The sequence below is a fragment of the Opisthocomus hoazin genome, chromosome 2 (genome assembly GCF_030867145.1).
Source record: "Opisthocomus hoazin isolate bOpiHoa1 chromosome 2, bOpiHoa1.hap1, whole genome shotgun sequence".
Classification (NCBI taxonomy): domain Eukaryota; kingdom Metazoa; phylum Chordata; class Aves; order Opisthocomiformes; family Opisthocomidae; genus Opisthocomus; species Opisthocomus hoazin.
Window position 1 is genome coordinate 70,107,863 of NC_134415.1, and position 22,493 is coordinate 70,130,355.

At 39.6% G+C, this 22,493-nt stretch overlaps 1 protein-coding gene across 8 annotated transcripts in view; it reads left to right on the top strand.

Annotated features, from left to right (window-relative positions):
- The window catches only part of PTPRK (protein tyrosine phosphatase receptor type K), a 326,159-nt gene that overhangs the window by 152,908 nt on the left and 150,758 nt on the right, over nucleotides 1-22,493 (top strand). For all 8 annotated transcript variants that reach the window (XM_075414077.1, XM_075414080.1, XM_075414079.1 and 5 more), the window contains exon 6: nucleotides 3,119-3,412. In XM_075414077.1, the coding sequence (XP_075270192.1) occupies nucleotides 3,119-3,412 (294 nt within the window). The remainder of the gene's footprint in view (nucleotides 1-3,118; nucleotides 3,413-22,493) is intronic.

The window sequence follows — 22,493 nt, forward strand, 5'->3', positions numbered from 1 at the left end:
TGAAAAGGGGAACCGTGCTCAGTGAGAATTGCTTGCTAGGAATACGATGTGCCTTAGCCATCGATGCACTGACACAGCTGCTCGTAGTAACTGAGGGGAGTGGTTTGGTTTTTGACAGAAACAAAGGGTAAATAGAATTCCCCAGTTTGGCAGCAGTGACCCAGGCAGGAGGGGGACGGAAGGAGGTCACCGTACTGCCCGACCTGGCTGCTGGTGTGGGTGACTGGGAGCCCCGAAATGCGATTGCTGTGGTGGCCATGTGCAGGCGGAGCCCTCGCCAGGGCTGGGCGGGGGGAGGCTGCTGTGATGGGGGGCTGGGGAGCCTCAGCGTCTGCAACGCTGCCTGGCTGCCAGGCCCTGAACGCCAAGGCGGTCGCTCAGCTTGACTCAAGCTGAGTTTCTATATTGTTTATGAACCAGACCAAACTTCTGAGAGGGTGATTTTCTTTGGGTTTCCCTTTCACGCATCTCCTGTTTTTTCATACCTCATCTAAGAGGTTGATTTTTGGCAGGCTGTCTTCTCGGGACGCTCTGCAACTATGTTGTTTACTACTAGGTGGACCCAGATTGCTAGAGTGAAAAGCCAGCAACGTTGCTTCTTTGAAGGATGTAAATCGTCCTTAAGAACCCACCGAAATAGGAGTATTCCTGATAAGTGTGATATTTGCTGCAGGAATGGCAACCAAAAGATTAATGGTGGCTTTGTTCTGTCTTTTAGTTATCAATGGCAATTTTTAAACCACCAAAATTTCAGTTTGCTGTGTGTATAAAAGGAAATGATGTGTTTTGAAATTGTAATTGGGTAATATTTGATGGATCTGGTTATAGAATAACGAATGAGAATAATTAATAGAAAGGTAATTGGGTAACATCAGAAGAGTTTATCTGGTGTATTGGGATTGCACGCTTCAGTTGATACTTAGTGTACTTTTGGGATTTCTGGTTGCACCTCACCTCTGGTTCTGATAGTATATTGTATTATGAAGAATACTAATAATGCTGCAGAACAATTACTTGTTCATTTGCTAACTGATTAAAATTCATGCATAATTTATTGGAACTGGGAGAGACTTTATAAATAAGTCTCCTTGTCCTCCAGAGCTTAAAAACAAAATGCATATGCTAATATAAGAATACGCTTTACCTCTCAACATAAAAAATTTAATATGCAATAGTATATTAGTCTCATTAATATGAGGTTTTATTTGTGATAATCGTGCTCCTAATCAAAGTGTATACTTCTAAACATAGCCTTATGTTTTAGAGTTTTAGAAGTCGGAGTTGGTAGTGCATCATGCTCATCAACGTTTATGTTTTCTGCCGTAATATACACTGACCTTAGAATTCGTTAGTTTGACATTTAATGTGTTAGTTCCGCAGCAAATAAACTGCCCTCATTAAGCCCGGCTGCATTTCTGAGCTTTGATGCAGGTAGGGATCTAAATTAGTTCATACGCACATTTCTTGCCAACACAGGGTAAAACATGTTAATAATTAATTGAGATACTTTCTAGAGTTGCGTATATCCCGAAGCAGAAACGGGAGCACCTTGGAGCTTTCACCTTTTCACTCCGGGAGGAGAAAAGGAGCTCTGTGCGCTGCCGGTACGGCATGTTCACCAATTCCCTGGTCTCCAAACTGAGTGGCTTGAGACACAGCTAATTTAGAAGAAAGTCTGCAAGAAATCCTTTTGTACCAAAATATGGGAAGCTTGGTTGCTTACAGAGCTTGTAAATACACTGCTGGGAGCCAGCTCTGCGACCTGGAGGGGGAAATTTACTGTGGGACGTGGAGAACCAGGGAGTCGTTAGCCGAACTTCACCATGGAGGAAGGGTGGGATGTCAAAGGAGGTCTGGGGGCCCTCTGTGAGCCCCCCCACCCCCCCCACCCCGGGCTCTGTCAGTGACACTAGTGGGGTCATTCCCGGAAGGCAGAATACGTGCAGTGCTTCTGTGTCTTAACTTCTCTTGTGCAGAGGGGTGGTGGGAGCAGTGATGAAAAAAAGGACCCTCCTCTAGGGAAATCTTGTGGTCTGGGGTTAAATGTTATTTTTAATGTCCTGGCCATGAGATCCCTCTACCTGCTCAGAGTTGCCACGTTGTTAGTTCTGCATCGCTGCCGTGCGAAACCCCTGTGTGCATTGAATTTAGCATTGTTGCCTAATTAACTGAAACAAATTAGTTGAAATATGAGCCATCTGGAATGAAAATGAACCTTCCATGTTTATCAGTGGATTCATTTTATTAGAAAAGTACATGTTGCTTGCGATTTGTTTCTTAAAATAAATCACGCCTAGGCAATGTGCTGCTTCTCTGTGTAAACATCTCTCAGGGTAAGGGAGACCTCACCTCCTCATTTTGTCCATCGTTACTTTTTTTTCACTTTGCAGCTGTGTTGGAATATTAAGGCAGGCAGAGGCTGATGAGAACAGAGGAAGACAAAAGGCAACGTACATCCTATTGTTCAAGTTTCTAAATCAGTAGTACGTTGTTGAAGAATAAAATAATGTTGTGTGTCATTGCTATATATCTTTATTTTGTCATTCTCCTGTCAGTTTTGCTCAGTTCTGAGTATTCTGAATGCCTATTATAGGCTTCTGTATCTTTGACCATAACTGCGTCTGGTGGGTTTCAAATGAACTGCAATGATACTTATTTTTAAGAATATTCTGTGCAGGACTAGTGTGTCAACTATTGCAACTGTTACTTTAAGGAAAGTATGTGTGTGGCTTCTGTTGACAGAAGAAAATCAGTTAAGTTTCTGAAAATCTCAAGTTATTGCCACAGTATATTATATAAATGAGCATGAACCTAGACTTTTTTTCAGAAAAAATGTTAAGAAGTAGCAATATATAAATCAGATAGGATTTTGTGGTCCCTAGCTGAGATTTTTAAATGGGAAAAAATAGCATTGGGCCGATGCCAGTGGTGCACCACTCGCTTCCATCAGCTGAAATTCTGCTCAACTCTTCTTCATTGATGTCCGTTTGATTTTGCTTTCCAGTTTTGAAATCTGTGCTGACCAAAACCTGACAACTTTCTGTGGAAAGAGCCCTCTTCTTAATGGGTGTTCCAGCTTTTGGTTTATTGCTGGCTTTTTTTTTTGCCTCCCATACAGAGCCGCCTCGGCCGATAGCACCCCCGCAGCTGCTGGGCGTTGGGCCCACGTACTTGCTCATCCAGCTGAACGCCAACTCAATCATTGGGGACGGACCCATTATCCTGAAAGAAGTGGAGTACCGAATGACGTCTGGGACCTGGACTGAAACTCATGCCGTCAACGCACCAACTTACAAGCTCTGGCACTTGGACCCAGACACCGAATATGAGATTCGGGTCCTGCTCACCAGACCGGGCGAAGGTGGGACGGGACAGCCAGGACCACCACTCATCACCAGGACCAAATGTGCGGGTGAGTGCTGCTTTGAAATACAACCAAACAAAACTATTTGCCTGATCATTTAACTGTTTGGTGCCTTGTTGGCTCTAACTAACTTGTGGCACAACTTAAGGTTTCCCTTTGCACCCACAGGATCCTCAAATTCCTGGGTCAGTAGGAGTTTGCCCTGTCGCCTGCTTTGCCTGGTCATCATCTAGGTTGCTGTTTGCTCACCTTTGGAGGTGGCTTAGGAGGCAGGATGTTAGAAAGCTATGAAAACTTTTTACTTCTCCTGATGCAAGGAAGGAGACTTCATTATTTCTAGAAAGGACAGACCACCTGTCTTTTCACCTTCGTGTTTTTGCTTGCACTTTAAGTAAACTTGCATGTAAAGGTACTAGCATGGAAAAAGAATCTGTTTAAGAAATTGAATTTTACAAAAAATGTGGTGTATTTTTAGGTAATTTTTCTTTTTCCAAGCTGATATGCATGGCCTGCCAGAATCTCTGCCAGCTCCTGAAATACGGTAGCACGTATTAATAGAGTGTTTTCTTTTCTCCTTTTTTGACCTACCGCCACCAAAATCACGTGCTGCTGAATCTTGCAGGCTACTTCTGTTTTTATTTAGAGTGCCCCTGCATGGCCAGCACCAAGAAGATTAAGCACTGCCAGCATGTGTAATATGCTGTTCCTTCTAAAGCTACTTAAAGTTGTTTTAATCTCAGCTTTCATAAGAAGAAGGATAATGCCTACGTGTCAGTCGCGGAGGAGAAAAATTATAGATTTGAACATCAGACTGGGAGGCAAATAAGTGGAAAACAAATTGTGGGGTTTTTTTCCTAATATCAGGATTTTAGGGCCTGACTTACAGTTTTTTTAAAGTTTGCGCTATATTAGATTTAGCAAAGAATGTCGATAACCATCTATTGAAAGCCTACTACTTAAAATAGCAAGAAAGAAGAGCTGCAGTTGCAGATTGCCATGTGTCATGTATATGTATGCATACATGAAATGGAAAAATAAATGAAACATTTTGTTTCACGAGTTGGTGACAGACCTCAGTGGGACAGCTATTCGAGTTCTTATCTGAGTATGATGACCACTCGTTTTGTTTACTTGAGGAAGAGGATCAGTGTCTGGATCACAAGCCAGAACTTCAAATGGACTAGGTCAGTAGGTGTGAATCCCAGAAAATCAGTCAGTCTTTTTCAAAATTGGGCATAGCACTGTTGGAAGCTGAGCCACACAGCTGGAGCAAGACTAAACTGAAGGCATTTTTCTGAATTTGTGATCTTATTTATAATTTAGTCTATCCTTCCTGTGAAGTGAAAATACACGCATGTCCGTCGTGGTTAAGATGACAGTCATTGAGATCTAAGTAAGGTTAAAGCATTGATTTATTGCACTGAATTGGTTTAGGCATTGTTCTGAAAAAGTAGGAACTAGAAGACAGCTTCTATTTTAAAGAGACTGAGCCGAGACTAACAAATCCCAAATGTTCAGGTTCTTTTTCACAGTGCTTGAAAAAATATAATTTCATTTACACAGTGTGTGACAGACTAAAGCTTTTTAATGGGAAAGGAAAAGAAAGGAAGTCATGATTTATTTGACATATTTTTAGAAGCCAGTTACGTTACTGTGAGTGTGATTTTATTTTTAGTTTGTTTTTAGCTTAACCCTTACATATAAGGCTCTAAAATATAGTCTGGCTTGAGACAGATTTTCAGCTCAATTTAATGCACTATGAAATGAAGCAGCTCAAAAATATACTTGAAAAAAATAATCTGGGCTTCAGTGAGAATATTATTTTAATAATAATAAAATTTCAAGTTAACCTTGCAGTGAAGACTGGTTCTTCTTATTCCATGAAAGCGAAGGTAAGTGTTACTATTAACCAGTTTCAATTAGAAAAAGATGAGTCAGCCAGGGTTTGTGGAGCCTGCGGGCATGTGCCCCATGTCAGGGATGGGTCGGGCACAGAACCGGGCTGAGCGGCAGGGCACCCTGCTGCTGCCTCACCATCTGGAGAATGAAACCAGACCTTCCTTTTCCGCAGCATTCTCTCAAGGCTTCTGTAGGATAACTGTAAGCCCAAATCAATATGACTTCTTTTTTTTTTTTCAATATTTTCCTTCTAAAAGGCAAATGATAAACATAAAAATTAGTCTCTTCCGAAGAGAAGATTTATAAGAAAAGGTAGAGCTAATAACGGAATATCTCACCCTGCAGTCTCCATTGCTGCTGGTATTGTACGAGTGACTGGCAGGTGATTTACTGTGCTATATTAGATGACATCTCTGCAGCAATATCTTCTTTCTGGAGATTCTTCAATTATTCCTAATTCTTGTTTCTGACAAGATCACTTATTTTTCAGACAGATACTCTCTTTTCTGTCAGTGTTCTCTGTCAGTTTTGTCTTTCCATAAGTTTTGTATGTATTAATTCAAATTCTGAAACAAGTTATAATTGATTATCTGCTCAGCGTCAAACGGAGTGGCGGGAAATAAATGAATTTTCAGCATGGAGTTTGACTGCTCTCTACACGGATTAAAAAGCACCCGTTAGCAAACGTAGATCTAATGAGTTTTTAATGTTTACATTCCCAGTAGCAGCAACAGCAAACTCAATGACACATCAATAAGAATAGGTTAGTATTCTGCCTTCTCTTTAATATCTAAGAAAATATTAGCATTGTTTTCAAATGAAGATTGAAATTTATTTTTTCCCATAATTCATTCAGTATTTATAATTTCATGACATTTCTTAATAACATACTATTGATCAGTTGGCCTGTGCTTTGCTGGAGATGTATCCTGCTTCCGCACAATCTGAGCGATGGTTGTGCTTATCTTGGTATCAGACATGCAGTTTTATTATTAGGTATTTAGATCATTTTCTGTCTGCTTCATAACAAAACCAGTGTCTGGTGACTCGTTTAGTAAATGTTTCCACTGATGCTAAGCAAAAGTGTTTTCTAATGAAGAGATTATTCTTCCACTAGTTAAAAGTGCTCCACCAGCCTGTTTGTCTGCCCAGCGTTTCCCAGGTAATCTGTCCTGCACTGAAGCTGAGTGATGGCATTTTGCTGGAAAACTTGCGTGTTGTTTTATCAGTCTGCAGTTAAAGATAGTGCTGAGCAGTCAAATATCTGAAACCACTGAGCATTTTTAAATGGCTGAAATAAGACTAAAACATGTGAAGCACAACATTATTTTCTGACATTATCCTCCGTAATAGCCAGGTGTATGCTTTGTATTTCCATTTGTAAGCGTAGCTGAAGTTGGTGCGGAGTGTGGTGTTACCAGCTGTGAGTGGTTAGGCACAACTAATTGCAAGCTGCTGATGTTGAAGGCTCCTTCCTCACCATCAGTCCTCATGGGCCACCTGGGCTTTATTTCAGTACAACTACACCTCTTGCCTGGTGTCGTTGCTCAAATTATTTGCTTCTCAAGAGTTTTAACACCAAAAAGAAAGGCAGAGAGTAGCACTTTGATCCGAAGTAATCCTTAAGGCTGTTTTCTGTGGGTTTGGGGGTGTGTTGTCCTGCTGAGCGTATCCTCTGAGTTGTGATTGCCTTTCCTTGGGGGGAGGGGATGTAGGAAATATGTGGTAATCTAAAATTGTCCACTTAGCCTGCTTTATCAACTATAAGTTAGAAGTTATTCTCTTCCATTGGCTGCTGCTTCTGAGTAACAGCTCACAGCTCAGTTTGATAATTAACTGATATTTTAGTGGCAAAGGAGGTCAATAGTTCAGCCTGTCCAGAGCTTAATATATGTACACAGTGGAATTGCTCATTCCTACTTTACTAAAGTTCAGTGCAAGGGTGTGATGTTCAGTAAAACATGAAGAATTGTAGAGCAGTTTGAGAAAGAGTCCTGTGTTTTTTCAGTTTTTTCCAAATGACTTGATTTTAGTAAACTGTTGCCTATATTATTTGGTCTTGATAACAAAATGAGTAAGGGGACAGGAGAAGGTTTATCAGAGCTGAGAATAGAACAATGTATATTGATAAGGAGGAGGATAACATTATTATTTAGTTGTTCAGAATCATTATCTGTCACAGAGACCTGGTGATCAGTAACAGTCAGCCTCAAGGCACGGTAGTGGAGATGCTGATTCAGCGGTGCAGCGCTGGCGTATGGTCACCTGAGGTTGGAGGCTTGGGAGCTGGGCTCTTCTGCCTGCCTTTTTTAGGCACAGAATGTTTGTTTACAGTTTGGAAATTTACTAATTTTGAAAACAGTGTACACGGAATACAGGATACTGCTGAATTCACCTCTAGCAGAAAAAAAGTGCAAAACATGGGGAAAGATTGAAAAGCAAAAGCAAGCTTAAGGTTTTTCTTCATTTTCTTGAGATTTTTAACAGAGGGACCCTGTCAACATAGCCATTGAGAAAGTGACCTTGCATGGCCATCTGGAGAACTAAAATGTTGTTCCAGTTCCATGAAAATTGTGATTTATTTTTTAAAATGAGTGGAGTGAAAGGGACAGTGCAGTATAGAGTCTGCTTGTGCTGATGTGGAATGTGTACAGTGCTGCTTCGTTCGCTGTTAGCTGCCTTTTCCACTTGCAGAGTGGAAGCAGAGGGTTGAAGGTGGGGAGCTGGATTTGTAGGCTTTGCTCTGTGCTGTACATGGGAATTTAGGGTGTTGGTATGTGAGGCAGTGGTAAAATTGGGTACAGTCAACATTACAGGAGGGTTCTGGAAAATATGATACTGAATGAATAAGCTATCCTCTTTATTTTTGTGTCTTGCAGTACTGCATCCTAAATTGTTATTTAAATCTTTGAAAGCTCATAAGAGTATAAATAAATGTGTAATTTTCAAATATTTAATTTCTTTTAAAAGTGGACAGAGAGATAATATTTACCTTTACAGCAAAGCAGTTATCTTAGTGTTTCAAACAGAATCTTCACCTTTTTTTCCTCAAAGTTAGAGACTTACCATATGTCTTCAAGGGGAGCTTAACTACATTTTGAGTGCTTAAATTACAAGTTTTTGTTACTCATGTTTTTGTTATTTACAAGTTGAACACTTTTTTAGAATAAACTAAAGATGAACAACTTGAAACTAAATGAATGTGATACTTTTAAAAATGATTTTACATTTGTCATTGCAGAAGGGCCAACATTACACCAATATTTGTAAGTTGCTGTTGTTATTAAAAATGTGTTTGGCACTCGTGACTGTTTCTGGGCTTTTGGCCAGGTAGTAATTGGAAACATTTAAGATCTCGTTATCAGATGCCGAATGCACCAGTCTCTTGTTCCATATAGGTTTACTAGTTGGCTGTGATGTGGGGGGGGGGGGGGGGGGAAGGTATTTAAACAATGGAGAAAGTCTGGACTAAGGAACTGAATCATATTCCCTTTAGGATTAAATATCAGAACTGTTATTGAGAGAGCATCCTGTAGAACAGCTATCCGATTTGGACCATCAACTGGCACATGTGACCATAGTCTGCTTATTGTGCTGCTTGCCACTGTTCAGATACCCATACCACATATAGAATCCTAATGATGCTTATATCCATAAGAAAGGACCGTAGCACAGCTGAGTTACCTAGCAGGAGACCAGGCAGACTGCCTAGCCAAGTTCTTGTCAGATTGTGTAAATTAAGCATGGTATCCTCTTTTTCAAAGGAGCGCAATGCTGATGACTCAGTTGAATTTGCAATAAACTGCAAGTTCAGACACTGACCTCCCTTAAATTGGTTTTCAGTTTTATTTGTTTGCTATATTCAGCCTTGCTTAGTATTGTATTTTTGGTATTTGCAGCTGTGCGCTCCCTCTGCACTAACTGGAAACTTTCTTCCTGCGGCATTGCAAGTGCCATGTTACACAATGAGATGTGGGTTTCCTGAATTCTCACATGCTTTGTTTTTGGAATAAGCTCTGTTCATGGCTAGTTCTTTATTGTATAGTGTCATATCCAGCAGTAAATCACACGGATGCTCTTCACTTGGGATGAGGCTAGCAGACCTAGGTGGGTGGGTTCCTCTAGGGTCACCACCCACTTCTCAAAGCCTCTGTTGTGTGCAGTGACCTATTCCTTTGCCTGCTTTCTGAAGTCCTTACCAGTGAGTAGGGTGGACAAGTTACCTACAACAAGATGTGGTTATGGTCATTGGCACCTAACATGCTGGCCAGCCAGGGCTTCAGCGAAAAGGCCACCGAGCTGAGGGAAGTCCTTCAGTTGAAGTTAAAGGTTCTTTTTCTGGTGAAGGACACTAGGTCAGGACACCACTTTGGCTGTGTGATGGAGAGTGGGGGAAGAAAAGGAGCAGCTGCCAACCCCGCCTGGAGCTCCCCTGCCTCACAAGCGATTCCTCTGTCTCCTGTGTCTCCTCAGCTTGTTCGGCAGCTGTTCCCAGAGCAGAGCATGCTGCAGCACTGAGACTGTCGTGATTTATCCAAAGTGCATGTAACTAGTCAATAGATCACACTTGCGAGAGGAGCACTGTCTCTGGCAAGAAAATGTATTGTAGTACATTAATCCACGGTGCCCATTCCAGCTGTAAAAGAATGGACGTGGGCAATAATTCATATTGCAGCACTTGAAAATGCTATAGGTGCACCCAGGCCAGATAACTCAGAGCCTGATTATAGCTTCTCCAGAGTCTGGGGACTGATATTCACAGATTTTTGGTCTGCGTTCCCTTCTGAAGAACATGACCGCAGGTAGAGATGATCTTACCCTTTCAGAAGACCAGAGCTCTTTTTTGAGGTGCAACTTCTTTTTTTTATTTTTAACTGAAATAAATAATTTTTTAGTATGATTCATAGTGTGCTTGATATTTTAATTTAGCTTGCTTTCATAATTAAGGTCTCGGCTGTTTAGGAGTGCAATATTACTTTTATAGTGTTTGAGAATTGGTAAATACCTAAAGGAAACAAACTTTTATAGGACTGGCTTTTACTGTATTTTCATTTATCACTCTATTAAAAGTTAAGCAGGGAAAATTTTAATGAGGTTTTTGAAAGTTACTGTGGTCATTGCAGCACTTAAACATACAGTTTTGGAAGCCCACTAATTTTTCACTGTTATTTTGGCACTATCAGCGGAGTAGTGTGGAGTAGGTAGGGAAGGCTGTGAGTAGCAGGAGTGGTGATATGGAAGGGTGGAATAGGAAAGCACTACCAGCAACGTGTGCTGGGGGGAAGGATGTTGGTGAGATTTCCCAAATGCATTCATTATTCTTTCTCTTTTCCCCCATACGTCTTCCTCCTCCAAAGCCATTACAGAGAAATATCATGTCATTCATGCTTATGTGAGATCCGGATAAAGTTCAGATTAACGTCTTCCCAAGGTTAGGACAGGCTTCCCAAAAGCCCTGGTTCTTATTCGCATTGATTCTTCGGGCTTTGCTCTGCTAGATGAATCTTTGTTTTTCATTTAATTCTTGTTTGCTTTTGTTATTTTTTCAACTTTGTTTCATTTTAAAAGTGGGCAGCATAACTCTATCCTCCTAATTTGAACCTAGGTTGTGTGAGGCAGAACTGAGTAAATTTCACTTTCTTAATTTTATTTCTCAGTAAATCCTCCTCCTGCTGGTGCTGAGAGAGGGAATGGACTAGGCGATGCTTTTGTATGGTATGATAATGAAATAGCTTCTATTCTAACAATAAGTTGAGGAGCATATTAAGCAGCAGCTAGTGTCAAGTTACACCTTAGATGATCAGTAGGCCCAGAATCCTAAAATGCCTTGTGAAGACTCTTAATGTCATCTGGTTTTGTTTAGTGTTTAAAAAAAAAAAAAAAAAAAAAAATCTGGAGCAGTCCTGGAAAGTTCCAGATGAGCTGAAAACAAACATTAAAAATACTGACATGGAGGATCAGGATCACCCAATTAATTAAAAGCTTGTCATCTTGACTTAAATTCTAAACAGAATAATGGAACAGCCAATACAAGGGTTGATTAATGAAGAATTAAGAAAGTAATATAATTAGAGACAGTCAACAGGTTTATGGAATACTGATCTTGTCAGAATAACTTGATTTTTTAAAATTAGATTACAGATTTGGTTAATAAAGGCAATATTGTTTTTCTCTAATGCATTTAATTTGATATAAAACATTTTGATTAGGAAACCAGAATAAAATCAACTCAAATGGAGAAGTGGCTGATATATCTAAAGCCATTTTTATGGATTAATTGAATAAGCATTTCTATTTGGATCCTATCAGGAACAGTTCCATGTAATTTATAAAGAAAATGTAACTACGATAAAGCTGGCAAATTGCAAAAGATTATGGAAGTGGTAGAACAAAAAAACAATCCAAAAAGGAATTGAGTTGCTAGTTTACAATGGTTTGAATTGAGTGATGCTATCAGGCAGGCCAGCTGCAGTATAATAAAAACAAAGTAGTCCATGTGGACGTGGGGATCAATGACCACTGGGGCTGTCATTTGGGCACAGGAACTAAAAGAGCTCTGTTAGTCCTTGGCTGTGTAAATCAGAGCAAAATTTCTCACCCTTTCTTTAGTACTGCAGAATGTTTTAAAGCTTTTGAAGGTGCGTATTTGAAATTGCTTACCAAAATAGTTTCCTTCTGACTCAAGCCCTTCATCTCTCCAACCCCTCCCCAAATCTGTGTTAGAATCCTTTTCTGTAGAATTAAAGATAAGGTGCTGTACAAAAGGTGGTTGTCAGGAGGATTAGGAAACTGAAATAAAAGAATTCCGACAGAAACTCAAAATCTGGAAACAAAATCTTGTTGTTAAGGTGTAATATGCCCAGAATTAATAGAGTTTTTAGAGACGCAGACGTGATTTAGGCAACGATTTCTGACATGGTTGAAATTTATTTTCCTTGTCTCACATGTCCAACCCCGTTGCATAAACGGCCTGCCATTTCATTTGTATACTAGTACTTTCCGTTGCGTATTACCTTTTAAAACTCTTTCATTTTTTGCATTTTGTTTTCCAGGTCATTATTAATTGATGAAAGCTATGTCATTACTCTTTGAAATGGCAACATGTTTAATTATCATTCAGATAATTAAACATTTCAGATACTAACAGTACCATAAGCACACATTTTGTAGTTTATTGCCTTTATTTTAGAGAATTACGCTCAACGGTGAAGATATATTTGCCAACGTGCTGCCTTCTGTCTGCAAAATGAACTCTACCAATTAGGCTGAAATGTCAGAGCATGGGCGCCCACTGGGAATACGATGTGCTGCATTCAAAGTTTACAACTTGTAGCAGCTTAGATGATTACAAGTAAGTAGACTGGTTCAGTCGCACCGTATTTCCTTAAAGTGATGATCTTCAACGGTAGCACTGAACTGCGATTCGAGAAACCTGCTTTCTGTTTGTGGCTGTTTTGTCAGCTTTGACAAACCAGTTCACTCTGCGTCTCGATGCCACTTGGAAAGCAGGGTTAATACACGTTTCCCCAGCAATTTCTCTCATGTTCATTTACTTTGTGTGACTTTTTTTTTTTTTTTCAGAGCAGATACTTCTCTTACTTTTATTGTGCTGGCTGCAGTGAGATCTTGGTTTTACCTGTCTCAATGCTTTCCACAGTTAAATAATTTGTAATTAGAACTCAGTACAATGAAGATGATATGTTAGAGAAGAAATTTTTGTTTGTTCAGGGACAAATTTTTTTATTGATGTAATTTTTGTGGTCCTGTGGGCAGATCCCCTTGGAAAGTAAACAAGTAGAACTGCTCTGCGTTCAGCTCTTAGTGTGACCAGCATTTCTTTATGTCTGTCCATGGAGAGTCTACTCTTGCTGTTCACTTGATACAGTAAGGGATGGGGTGGGGAGTGTGGGAAGAATGCAGCAATCATACTGTATAGATATCAGTGGAGATCAATTTATTCCTGAACTTAATTTCCTTTTTTGGCTGTCTTAGCACTTGTCTCTTATCCTATGAATGGCCATGATTAAGGATCATGCTAGTTGAGCATGTTCGTGTGTGTGCGCGCGCGCGTGCGCCACTTCACCTCTAAGACTTCTTAGGTTGCTGTTCCCAAGTTTTCTTTTTTGTCGCTCAGCTTTTTGCTTTTTTGGAACACAACCCTAGCTATTCCTTCACTGCAGTCATGAAACACAATTTCAAAGTTAGAAGCAGCAATACAGATGCTTCTGTCTAAACAGTGGATAAGAGAACAAAATATAGAAATTATTCCTGTTGGGTAATGAGCTTGAGAAGGTTTGCAGATCATACAGTGTTGAATATAGCATAAGAAGCTATACAGAAAAAAAAACAAGTAAAAAGTTGTGTAGATATGACTCATTTTGCCTAGCAGTAATTGGAAAAGGTGGCGAATGCATGTTTGAAAGACGAATTAAGATGGTAGACGTTTTTCACTGTCACTTTACTGATGGGCATATTCAGAGCTATACCCATAGCTTATACAATGAAAAAAATATATATACAACAACAATATTGTATAGAAATCAATAAACGTATATAACCATGGTCTTTATGTCTTACAGTGAATAATTTAGTCCTGAATTTACTAGTTGCTGTGTGCTTTAAATTAAGTCAGTTCACAAACTTGGTTTTTTTTCCCCAAGTTAATTTGATCTGATTCCCACAGTGCAAACAAAAGTGCTACCTACTCTTCAATATTGCCTTCACAAATCAGCTTACTGTCTCTGTGTTTAAGAAAGGATTTGCAAGTTTAAGGTGGAATTCCGAGTCTGTACAATGATTTCTGTGATGACTTCAGGTGATTTAAAGATCTCTTGGAAACGGATATGCTGTGGGTTCCAAGGGGTGAAGCTTCAGTTTCTCACAGGGAGCAGGTTCTGAGGAAGCCATGCTCTTTTCGTGCACTCTGAAAGTCTGTCTTGTGGACAGATTTAAATTAGAAAATGCTTGCATTATATATTTTGTTCTACTAAAATTAATCTCTTAGAGGCTTTACCTATTCTCTCAGCAGCCACACGTGTCCATGTGCAGTTTTTCCAGCCTCTAAAGGGCAGCCATCCTGCACCCGTAGCTCTGTGTAAGGCTCTCAGGTGTGATGGGCATCCTTCCTTCACGGAATCACAGAATGGTTTGGGTTGGAAGGGGCCTCGTAAATCACCCAATTCCAACCCCCTTGCCATGGGCAGGGACACCTTCCACTAGGCCAGGTTGTTGTTTTCAAATCGCCTGCTGTTACTCTCACCATTCTTCTTGCTGTTTCATCCTGTCCCTTATTCTGGCTGGTATAGGCTTGTAGAGAGGGTTGTGTCACATAGCACTGACAACTCATGAAGAAACTCTTTTGTCTCTGGTGCTGAAGGTCGATTTTTTTGGAGTGGTGATATGCTGTGTTTTTTTCTGCACAGAATAATTGCTGGTGAGAGAAAATGGGGTACTCAAAATAATGCAACTTCTGTAATAGAAGTTCCTCTCAATGGATGTCATGGCATTTAAAAGAACGTGGAAGTGATTGTATATGATTTTTTTCCCCCCCCCCCTGAGATTTTAATAAGTTAATCCCTGTCATTGAATTTAGCGATTTCAGGAGTAGTCTGCTTTGAGGAACAAGAACAGAAAGGAAGACATGAGTGTGGGCTGCTGCTGCAGAGTAAGATGCCTTGATTCTGGGGGTCTGAGCATGCTTGCAGCTGGGCAGCATTGGGAAGCAGAGCTCTAACATAGTGGCCAGCCTGTAATGTTTTAATTTCTGCAAGTAAAGTGTAACTTTTCATCCTTGGTAAAGTGAGTGTCTAGCTATTTAGCAAGGGACAAAGCATAGTGTCATCATTTGAGAGATGTATTGTCAACTTGGACAGGTGATATTTAAGGAGCCTGAAGAGAGAAATGACCTGGCAGCGTAACAAGACATATCACAACTGACTGTCTCAGAAAGAATGAGAACAAGACAGACAATTTCCATTACTCCTCAGTGTTAAGGTGCTAGCATTATCCCCTAAACAACCATACGCTCCAAGCAATAATCATGCACTGTCTTCTTCTGTACTAATATGAAAGTGGAATTCAATCTCTGTGACACATATTGCTGCAGCTTCTGACTTGTCAAGTTGTTTCTCTGCTGGAGCTCAGCTAATATATAGTGAACGAGCTTTGTGTACTGACTGAAATGGGGAAATAGCTATCCAGTTTCCTTTGAAGCTAGCTGCAGAGGTGCCTAGAATATGCTAGAAGAGAGAGGCTTTGGTTTTGGTAGCCTGTAACTTATCGTTGGTTAGGAAAACTGAAACCTCAAGCCCTTCTTCAAACTGGCTCCTCTTTTGGAGTCCGTTGTCCAGTCTGAACTGAGCAGCCTGTTGGCTGTGCACTAATTGCCCTAATAGCTTGGAGAGGAGCGATCGCTCTTCTGCTGCTGTCTTCCCAGCAGTGTGTGTGTGCTGGGTTTTATGACAGCATTTCATACTTTTTTTTTAAAGTTCTCAGTGGGAACCTATTTTTGCAGTAGCTGATAGTCCTGTCTTTCAGTGACAGTATTTACTGTCATGATATTCTGCATATTGATGAAACACATTTTGTAGTAAACTTGCTTTAATTCTGAAGTAATAGATACCACTGTTGCAACTGTTAGATTTCTGTGTATATATATGGACAAATTAAATTATCATCTATAAAAATGAGGAGTTGCTCTTCTGTGCTCTATAAAAAGCAAAACAAACCCAAAAATCCCTCCAGTAGTATTCAGTGCCATCCTGGAACTTGCTGCGTTTTCTTAAACTGTGATGTGGTGGAACAACCCACTATTCCCATATTTGAAGGATCTAAAAATTCGAAAAACTTGAGCTGAATCAGATACAAGAAATTTTTCTTAAAAAGTCAGTATCTTACGCATAATCAGAATCACTTTTCTTATAACCTAATACCTATTTAATATGCCCGTGTTTCTGTTCTTTTCATTTTAAGGCAGTAGTGTAAGCTTTTCTTAGCTGCAATTATAAGATCAATTTGTTAAAGAGTTAGGACAACTGGCTTTTTTTACATTTATGGAGCAAACTGAGGATGCTTTTTCTGTAGTGTGACTGCATCAGTACAGAAAACCGATAGATGAACTACCCTAGCATGTGCTGAATGAAATGGCAAGTTGTGAAGCTAATATTATGACAAACATCAGTAGCTTACAGGCCATGCCAACCTTTCAGGATGTTCTCTGATGAGTGCCTAGTGGACTATGTGCTTCTACGTACAAAATGTGTGTGAGGGCTCAAGCGGTAAGACACCGATGCTGCTGCACTTCTTTTGCCTACAGCTGTCAGCAATGTGTATTCTCTGATACACCTTCTGTGATCCAGTTTCATTATTTAAAAGCTATATACAAGGGATACAGGGAAAATATGTACAGAGTTGTATTTACTGCTTTTTTTTCAGCCTGTGCCACCTACATTAGTTGGTGTTATATTTTTATTTCTAGATTTTTCCGTGTTGCCCTAAGGAAGAGCATGTGTTTAAATGTAATACCATAAAGCACATGCATAAGGAAATTGAATTAAGCTTATTACTGATATCTCAAAGGTGGCATTTCTTAACTTTGGAATGTTTGGGTTCGCTCTCTTACTGTAGGCTTTTGTGTATATAATTTGCTATAAACAACAACAACAACAGACAAGAAAATCCTTCAAATTCTTTCACTTGAAAGTTTCTGCTGGCAGTTGGAGAGAAAGAAAATTAATAAGAAATGCATTTTGACATTTAAAAGAGAACTGCTTGCCTTAAAATGCATAAAATATGCAAAAAACTTAAATTGCTAGGGTTTGCACGTTTTAGAGCATTACTCTGTGACTTATGTTTATTAACTAAGTTAAAGCATGTATAGCAGGTTTCTGTGTAGCAAGCTGCACCTTTATTTGTTTTGTAAGCTAAATCACATTATAAGAAGTAGCCTTCCAACTCTGAGAAGGCTCCAGAAATTTTTTTGTCATCAGCACGTCTTTCCTATTCCTATTTATATCTCAGATGCAAAGCCAGACATGACCAAGTCTGTTTCCCTGTGACGTTTTGCCTTTTGGACTTGAATAGTCAGTGCCCACCTTATTGATCCCTACATTTTTTGTTGCTCTTTTTGTGGTGTTCTTGGAGCATCTTTAAATGAATTTCTTTATAGCAATCAGTACCTCCAGATTTGTGCTGGGGGTACTGCTGTGTGTGTGCTAAGAGTTAACAGACTGTATCCTCTGCAGCTGCTGGCCCTCGGGCCCTGTGCTTTGTCTGAAGGATCCTTCTGCTGCTTTGACAGTTACACACTGACAGAGCAAATCTCAGAAGTGGTGAGGCCAGCGTTTGCTTACCAAACCCCTGCCTCCCCATCCTCTACTATGTCAGCATCAGCTGAAATCCTTATACAAGAGGACAGCGTTTTCTATTTAAAAATAAAAAAGGAGGGGAGGGCAAGAGAGGTCTTGAAATGCTCGCTGCTATCTTTGAAGTTTTCTTAGGAATGAGCTAGTTGATAGACTTTACCATCATGTGGCTACTGAAGCTCTCCTCTCCCGGCTGCTTCTAGGCCATGGAGTTCAGCTCTTGTTGTGTCACAAGGTGATGGACTCTGTTTCTTCCTTCATGAGTCCTCTGATATGAGGAGGCAGTTCCTGGCTTCTCAGGTCCTTCGGGGTAAGATGCACGGGGTGGAGACTCACATGAGCCGGAAGGACCAGCAGAGATGAAGGTGGTGAGACCCAGCTTTAGCAGCTAAGATCCACTGCATTGGTAAGCTGGGTAAGAGACCAAGGCACTGCAGGGCACGAGAACCAACCTGCCCTTGTAAATCCTCGATGCTCTTATGCTGTTGAGTCTGGCGTGCCGTGCTGTCGCTGAATAGCAGGAGTAGGCAAGGGACAGCTCATCCTTGCAGGCTGGGGTCAGGGAACAGCGTGTGGCAATGAGGGGTGGGATGTCTTCTCATCTGCCTCCTGTGTGGAAATTGTCCAACACGTCAGGGGATGAACAGCTCCTGAAGGAGTCATGGTGAAATACATGTTTCAAAATCAGTCATTCTTGCTTAGGTGCTTTAGAAAATAAATAAGTGAAAGAAGGCAGACCTTCTCTGCTCTGTTCAAGGACAGGGAAAGATCTAGCTTTGTTTGGACCTTCTGGGTTGAACTGAAATCTTGCCATCCCTGATTGCTCCCAGCAATTGCTTGCAAATGTCCGTCACCATTCATAGGTGTTGCTGGCAATGTTTTCTGCAAAAGATATGAAAGAAATAGATAAACCTTTGTTTTGAGATTTAAAACTATGTATATACACACAAACACATAGATGTGTTGAAATATATATCAATTTCAAGAAAAATATTCTGATAGCTTTGTAAAAAAATTTATTTCTGCTTACTGGAACATCTGTACATTGTTAGAATATCTTTAATAACTAGTCAGATGGTTAGAACTATTTTCTCTCCCTAGTGTATTGCAATAGATGTGAAGGAAAAAATCCTTACCTGCAGCATTTTACGAATTTGAAAAAATAGACAAAGCTGTATGTTCCTGCCAGGTATCATTTGCAAAGAAGCGGGCACTTATTTTCAGTGCATTTTCCAAATTGTCATCTCTGCTTCATAGTCATGTCTTGGTCTGTCAGTCGTGGGAGAGGGGTAAATAAATTACACCAGTTACCTGGATGCCTGTAGCAACCTGAATTCACCTTACTGTTTAGAAACCCCTGCCTGATAAGGATAGGTTGTGGTGACAGAAAGAACTGCTTATTCTTAACACTTGTGTCAGAGAATTACATTAGGAGTAAAAATAAAACAACAAAAAATCATCATATACGTTATAAATAAATGTAGTTTTGAAGACAGAAAAAAATTACATAAGCCTCCAGGAAGCAGAATTCGAGATTTGTTTTTCCGATTAAAGATGGGGAGGGAAGGAACCTACTGTTTTTCCGTAAGGATCTTTTTAAAGTTTATGGAAAGGATTTTGGAGAAAACCTAGAAGAATTGCTAGAGATGGGAGATTATGCTTGTGACATGAGTGTTTGGATATCGCAGTCGCTGATACCGCAGAGAACAGATGTCCTTGCGTTATACGTGTGTTGTAGTAATCCCGTGTGTCAAGACTGCTGCTGGTCTCTGCTGGGGCCACGAGCGTCTGCCCTTTCTCCTTTCGCCAGCCCCCTTGGTGCAGAATTTGCTGTCCAGGTGTTCTGCTTTTGATCTTTCCTAGAAGTATTGGTCACTGGTTTTATGTGTTCCCATCTTGCATCGTCAGGACTGAACCAGTCTTTTATTAAGGGTCAACTCAAGTATTCCGCTGGTGGTAGATCTTCTGGTAGCTTGTGAACACTTATTGAAAGGCACCTGCTTCTGTCTGGAGGGTCAGTGAGTCGAGGCAGGCTCACAGAGTTGTTCAGTTGTTGCTATTGCAAGTAATTTCAGTCTTCCAAGTACATGTTTGATGATGTTTCCCGTGTGAGCGGTGTTTAGTGATCTCCTCGAAACCGGGCGCCCGCTGAGGCATGGCCAGTGAAACCTGACCTTGAAATGATAATACAAGCCGTGCTGAAAATTAATTGCTGGTAGCATTCTCTCTGCTGTTTGATTTTTAATGAAGGAAGAGTTGATGCAAATTTTAAAGTTTTTACAGACAGGATGCAAATTTGCTCTTTTTAATTTTTTTTTTTTAATTTCAAATTGGTAGCTCAGTTGCTCTTGGTGCAGATTATTGAAGACATCTTTTGAGAACTATTTTGATTTTTAAAGTTTCATTATAAAATAAAAAGGAAATACAGCGGTTTAATGGAATTTAGAAGCTTACTTCATCAGTTTAGTATTATACTTGTAAAGCACATAAGCGCAATACCAATTTTGCATTACTTTAAATTTAATTTAATAGTATTCTTAGAAAAAATTGTGCAAGTCTAATTTATGTTGACAAAGGCAGTACAGAAGTATTTTGTAATAAGCAAGGCACTAATACAGCGCAGAGGAAATCGATTTCATATTACAGTTTTGTATAATTAAGTAAAGTGCTAACTTCAAGCTATTTCTTATGACAGCCCGTAAGGCTGTATTTTTTTGCACTCTTGCAGTTAGTGTTTAAGTTGAAAGGCACATTTAATTTAAAAATGTTTGCTACCAAGTATGCTAATGTAATTGGCGCTAAAGTAATTTAGTTTTATGTATTTTATTATAAAGTAGAAGTAATGCTGTATAGATTTTGTTTCCTTGTTGCTGTAATTTTCATTACAATGTTGGGAATATCCCACATGTGAAAGGTTATTCAACTTTATCTGGTCCAAAGTGAAGGGATGTAGGATGAAACCGTCTGCACTTTGTTTCACCCTATATTCCTCTCAAATATTCAAGTTACCACACAGCCTTTTCCTCTTGCTCAACATTGCTTGCTTTCATATACCTTCCTTTTTCTTTTAAGAGCAGATTTATTCACTGCATAAATTTAGCTTCCAATTTTAGAAGTGCGCTGTGGAAGTATGTCTTTGGGAGTGTCTTATCCCAAATTCCCGGTCCTTTGTCCTCTTTTCTGGAAGATAAAAGTTAAGGTGTTTTGTGATGGGTGGGTTGGTGGGTTTTTTGCGGAAGTTGTGGTTTTGTATGTTTGTTTTTCTTTTGAAAATATGAAACAAGGCAGAGGATGCAATGCTGTTGTATTTAATTTTCTTCCTTTCAGCCATTTTTCCTTACTGCTGATGGCAATGAGTTGGATGTACTTTACCGCTTCATGTGTTTTTCTCATCAACCATCCAGCCCCTGGGTATTCGCTTTCCACCTTTCTGTTGTATCAGGATTTCAATTTCCAGTTAAGTACCTGATACTGAACCTGGAAATTGAAATACGTCTATGGATGTGGACTACTGTGAATCAAAGGAAGGGTATAGTTCTGTCCTACCAGCATCAGTGTCTGCTTTTATTTCCCATGTATTCACTCTTCGCTAACACCTGTCCCAAACTGCCTTAGTAATACATATAATTTTACAGTTGTGCTTTTCTTGGTTTTATATGGTTTTTGTCCTTTGCTGACAAGGCAGAAAAAAACAAATTAGTGGCAGAAGATGGGAGGCCAACCTTTTCCTTTCTTTTTAATAAACTTCTGATGCGAAAGAAACAAGGAAGTAACCCTATTCAAAGTAATGAACAGTGATTGACTCTTTCAGTTTATTATTCAGTTGGAGTATCTTAGGTTGTGCCTGGTTTTTAAAGGATGTGTTCATCACTTGTTGAAAATAAAGAGGAGGGACTTCCCAAGGCACAACTTTCTGAGCTTTCGGCAACATGATTTTTCTTATCTTTATCCTTTGCTTTAAAACCACACGCTCAGCTTAAAATCTGACATAAACCTACCAGACACTTAATGCTCTGCAATGGCCACAGAATTCTTGGTGTAACCAAATCTGGCTAATTGGGATGATCTCAGTGCATAATAGTGCCATCAGGTATGACCCGTTTATTTGAAATTTTGTTTGGAAATACCATCTCATTATATTTGGATGAGCTGGAAAACTTAGTATTTGGAGACTGTTGCATTCCTTGGGTAGAATATTCAGCTGATGTTTCAGATTTATTACCAACATTCAAAAGTGTTCGACAGTTCAGCTTTCAATGTGCAAACCTTGGGTCAAGTAATTGCATACATTCTCAAATCGTGGAGACTGCACCACTGGGATTATTCTTCAGAGGTATTATCCTATGTTTCCTGTTAGGAAGAAGGTACTCTGTAATGGTAGGAATTTTACTTCTGTGTTGTTTCCTTATATATGCAATGAAGAAGTTTGCTTCAATATGTTTCTGATAAACCATTGGCTCTGCTTTTTATAATTGTAAAATCTTTGTGTCAAGTTGATAAGTTCCAAAAAGCCATTTGTTGCCTTGCTAAATAACTCAGTTCAGGCAGTTGAAAGAAAATAATAAATATAACTAGTTTGTTTTTCCTAAAGTTCCTGTTGCTGCAGTTCAATTTCCACAGAAAATAAGAGCTGAAATAAGGGTATAGAATAACATTAAAGTTCAGTTATCACAAGAAACTAACAATGCGGATTGATTGAAAGAGAACAGATTGAATTACTGCAAATGCAATATAGGTAATAAATGAGTGCAGTCATTTCCTGCATGAGAAGCCTACCTTTTGAAAGACAAAGTTTGCTCATTTTACTGAAAAACCGAAAATAGCAAAAATTAAACAACACCTTTGAATCATATTCTCTTTTGTCAAAA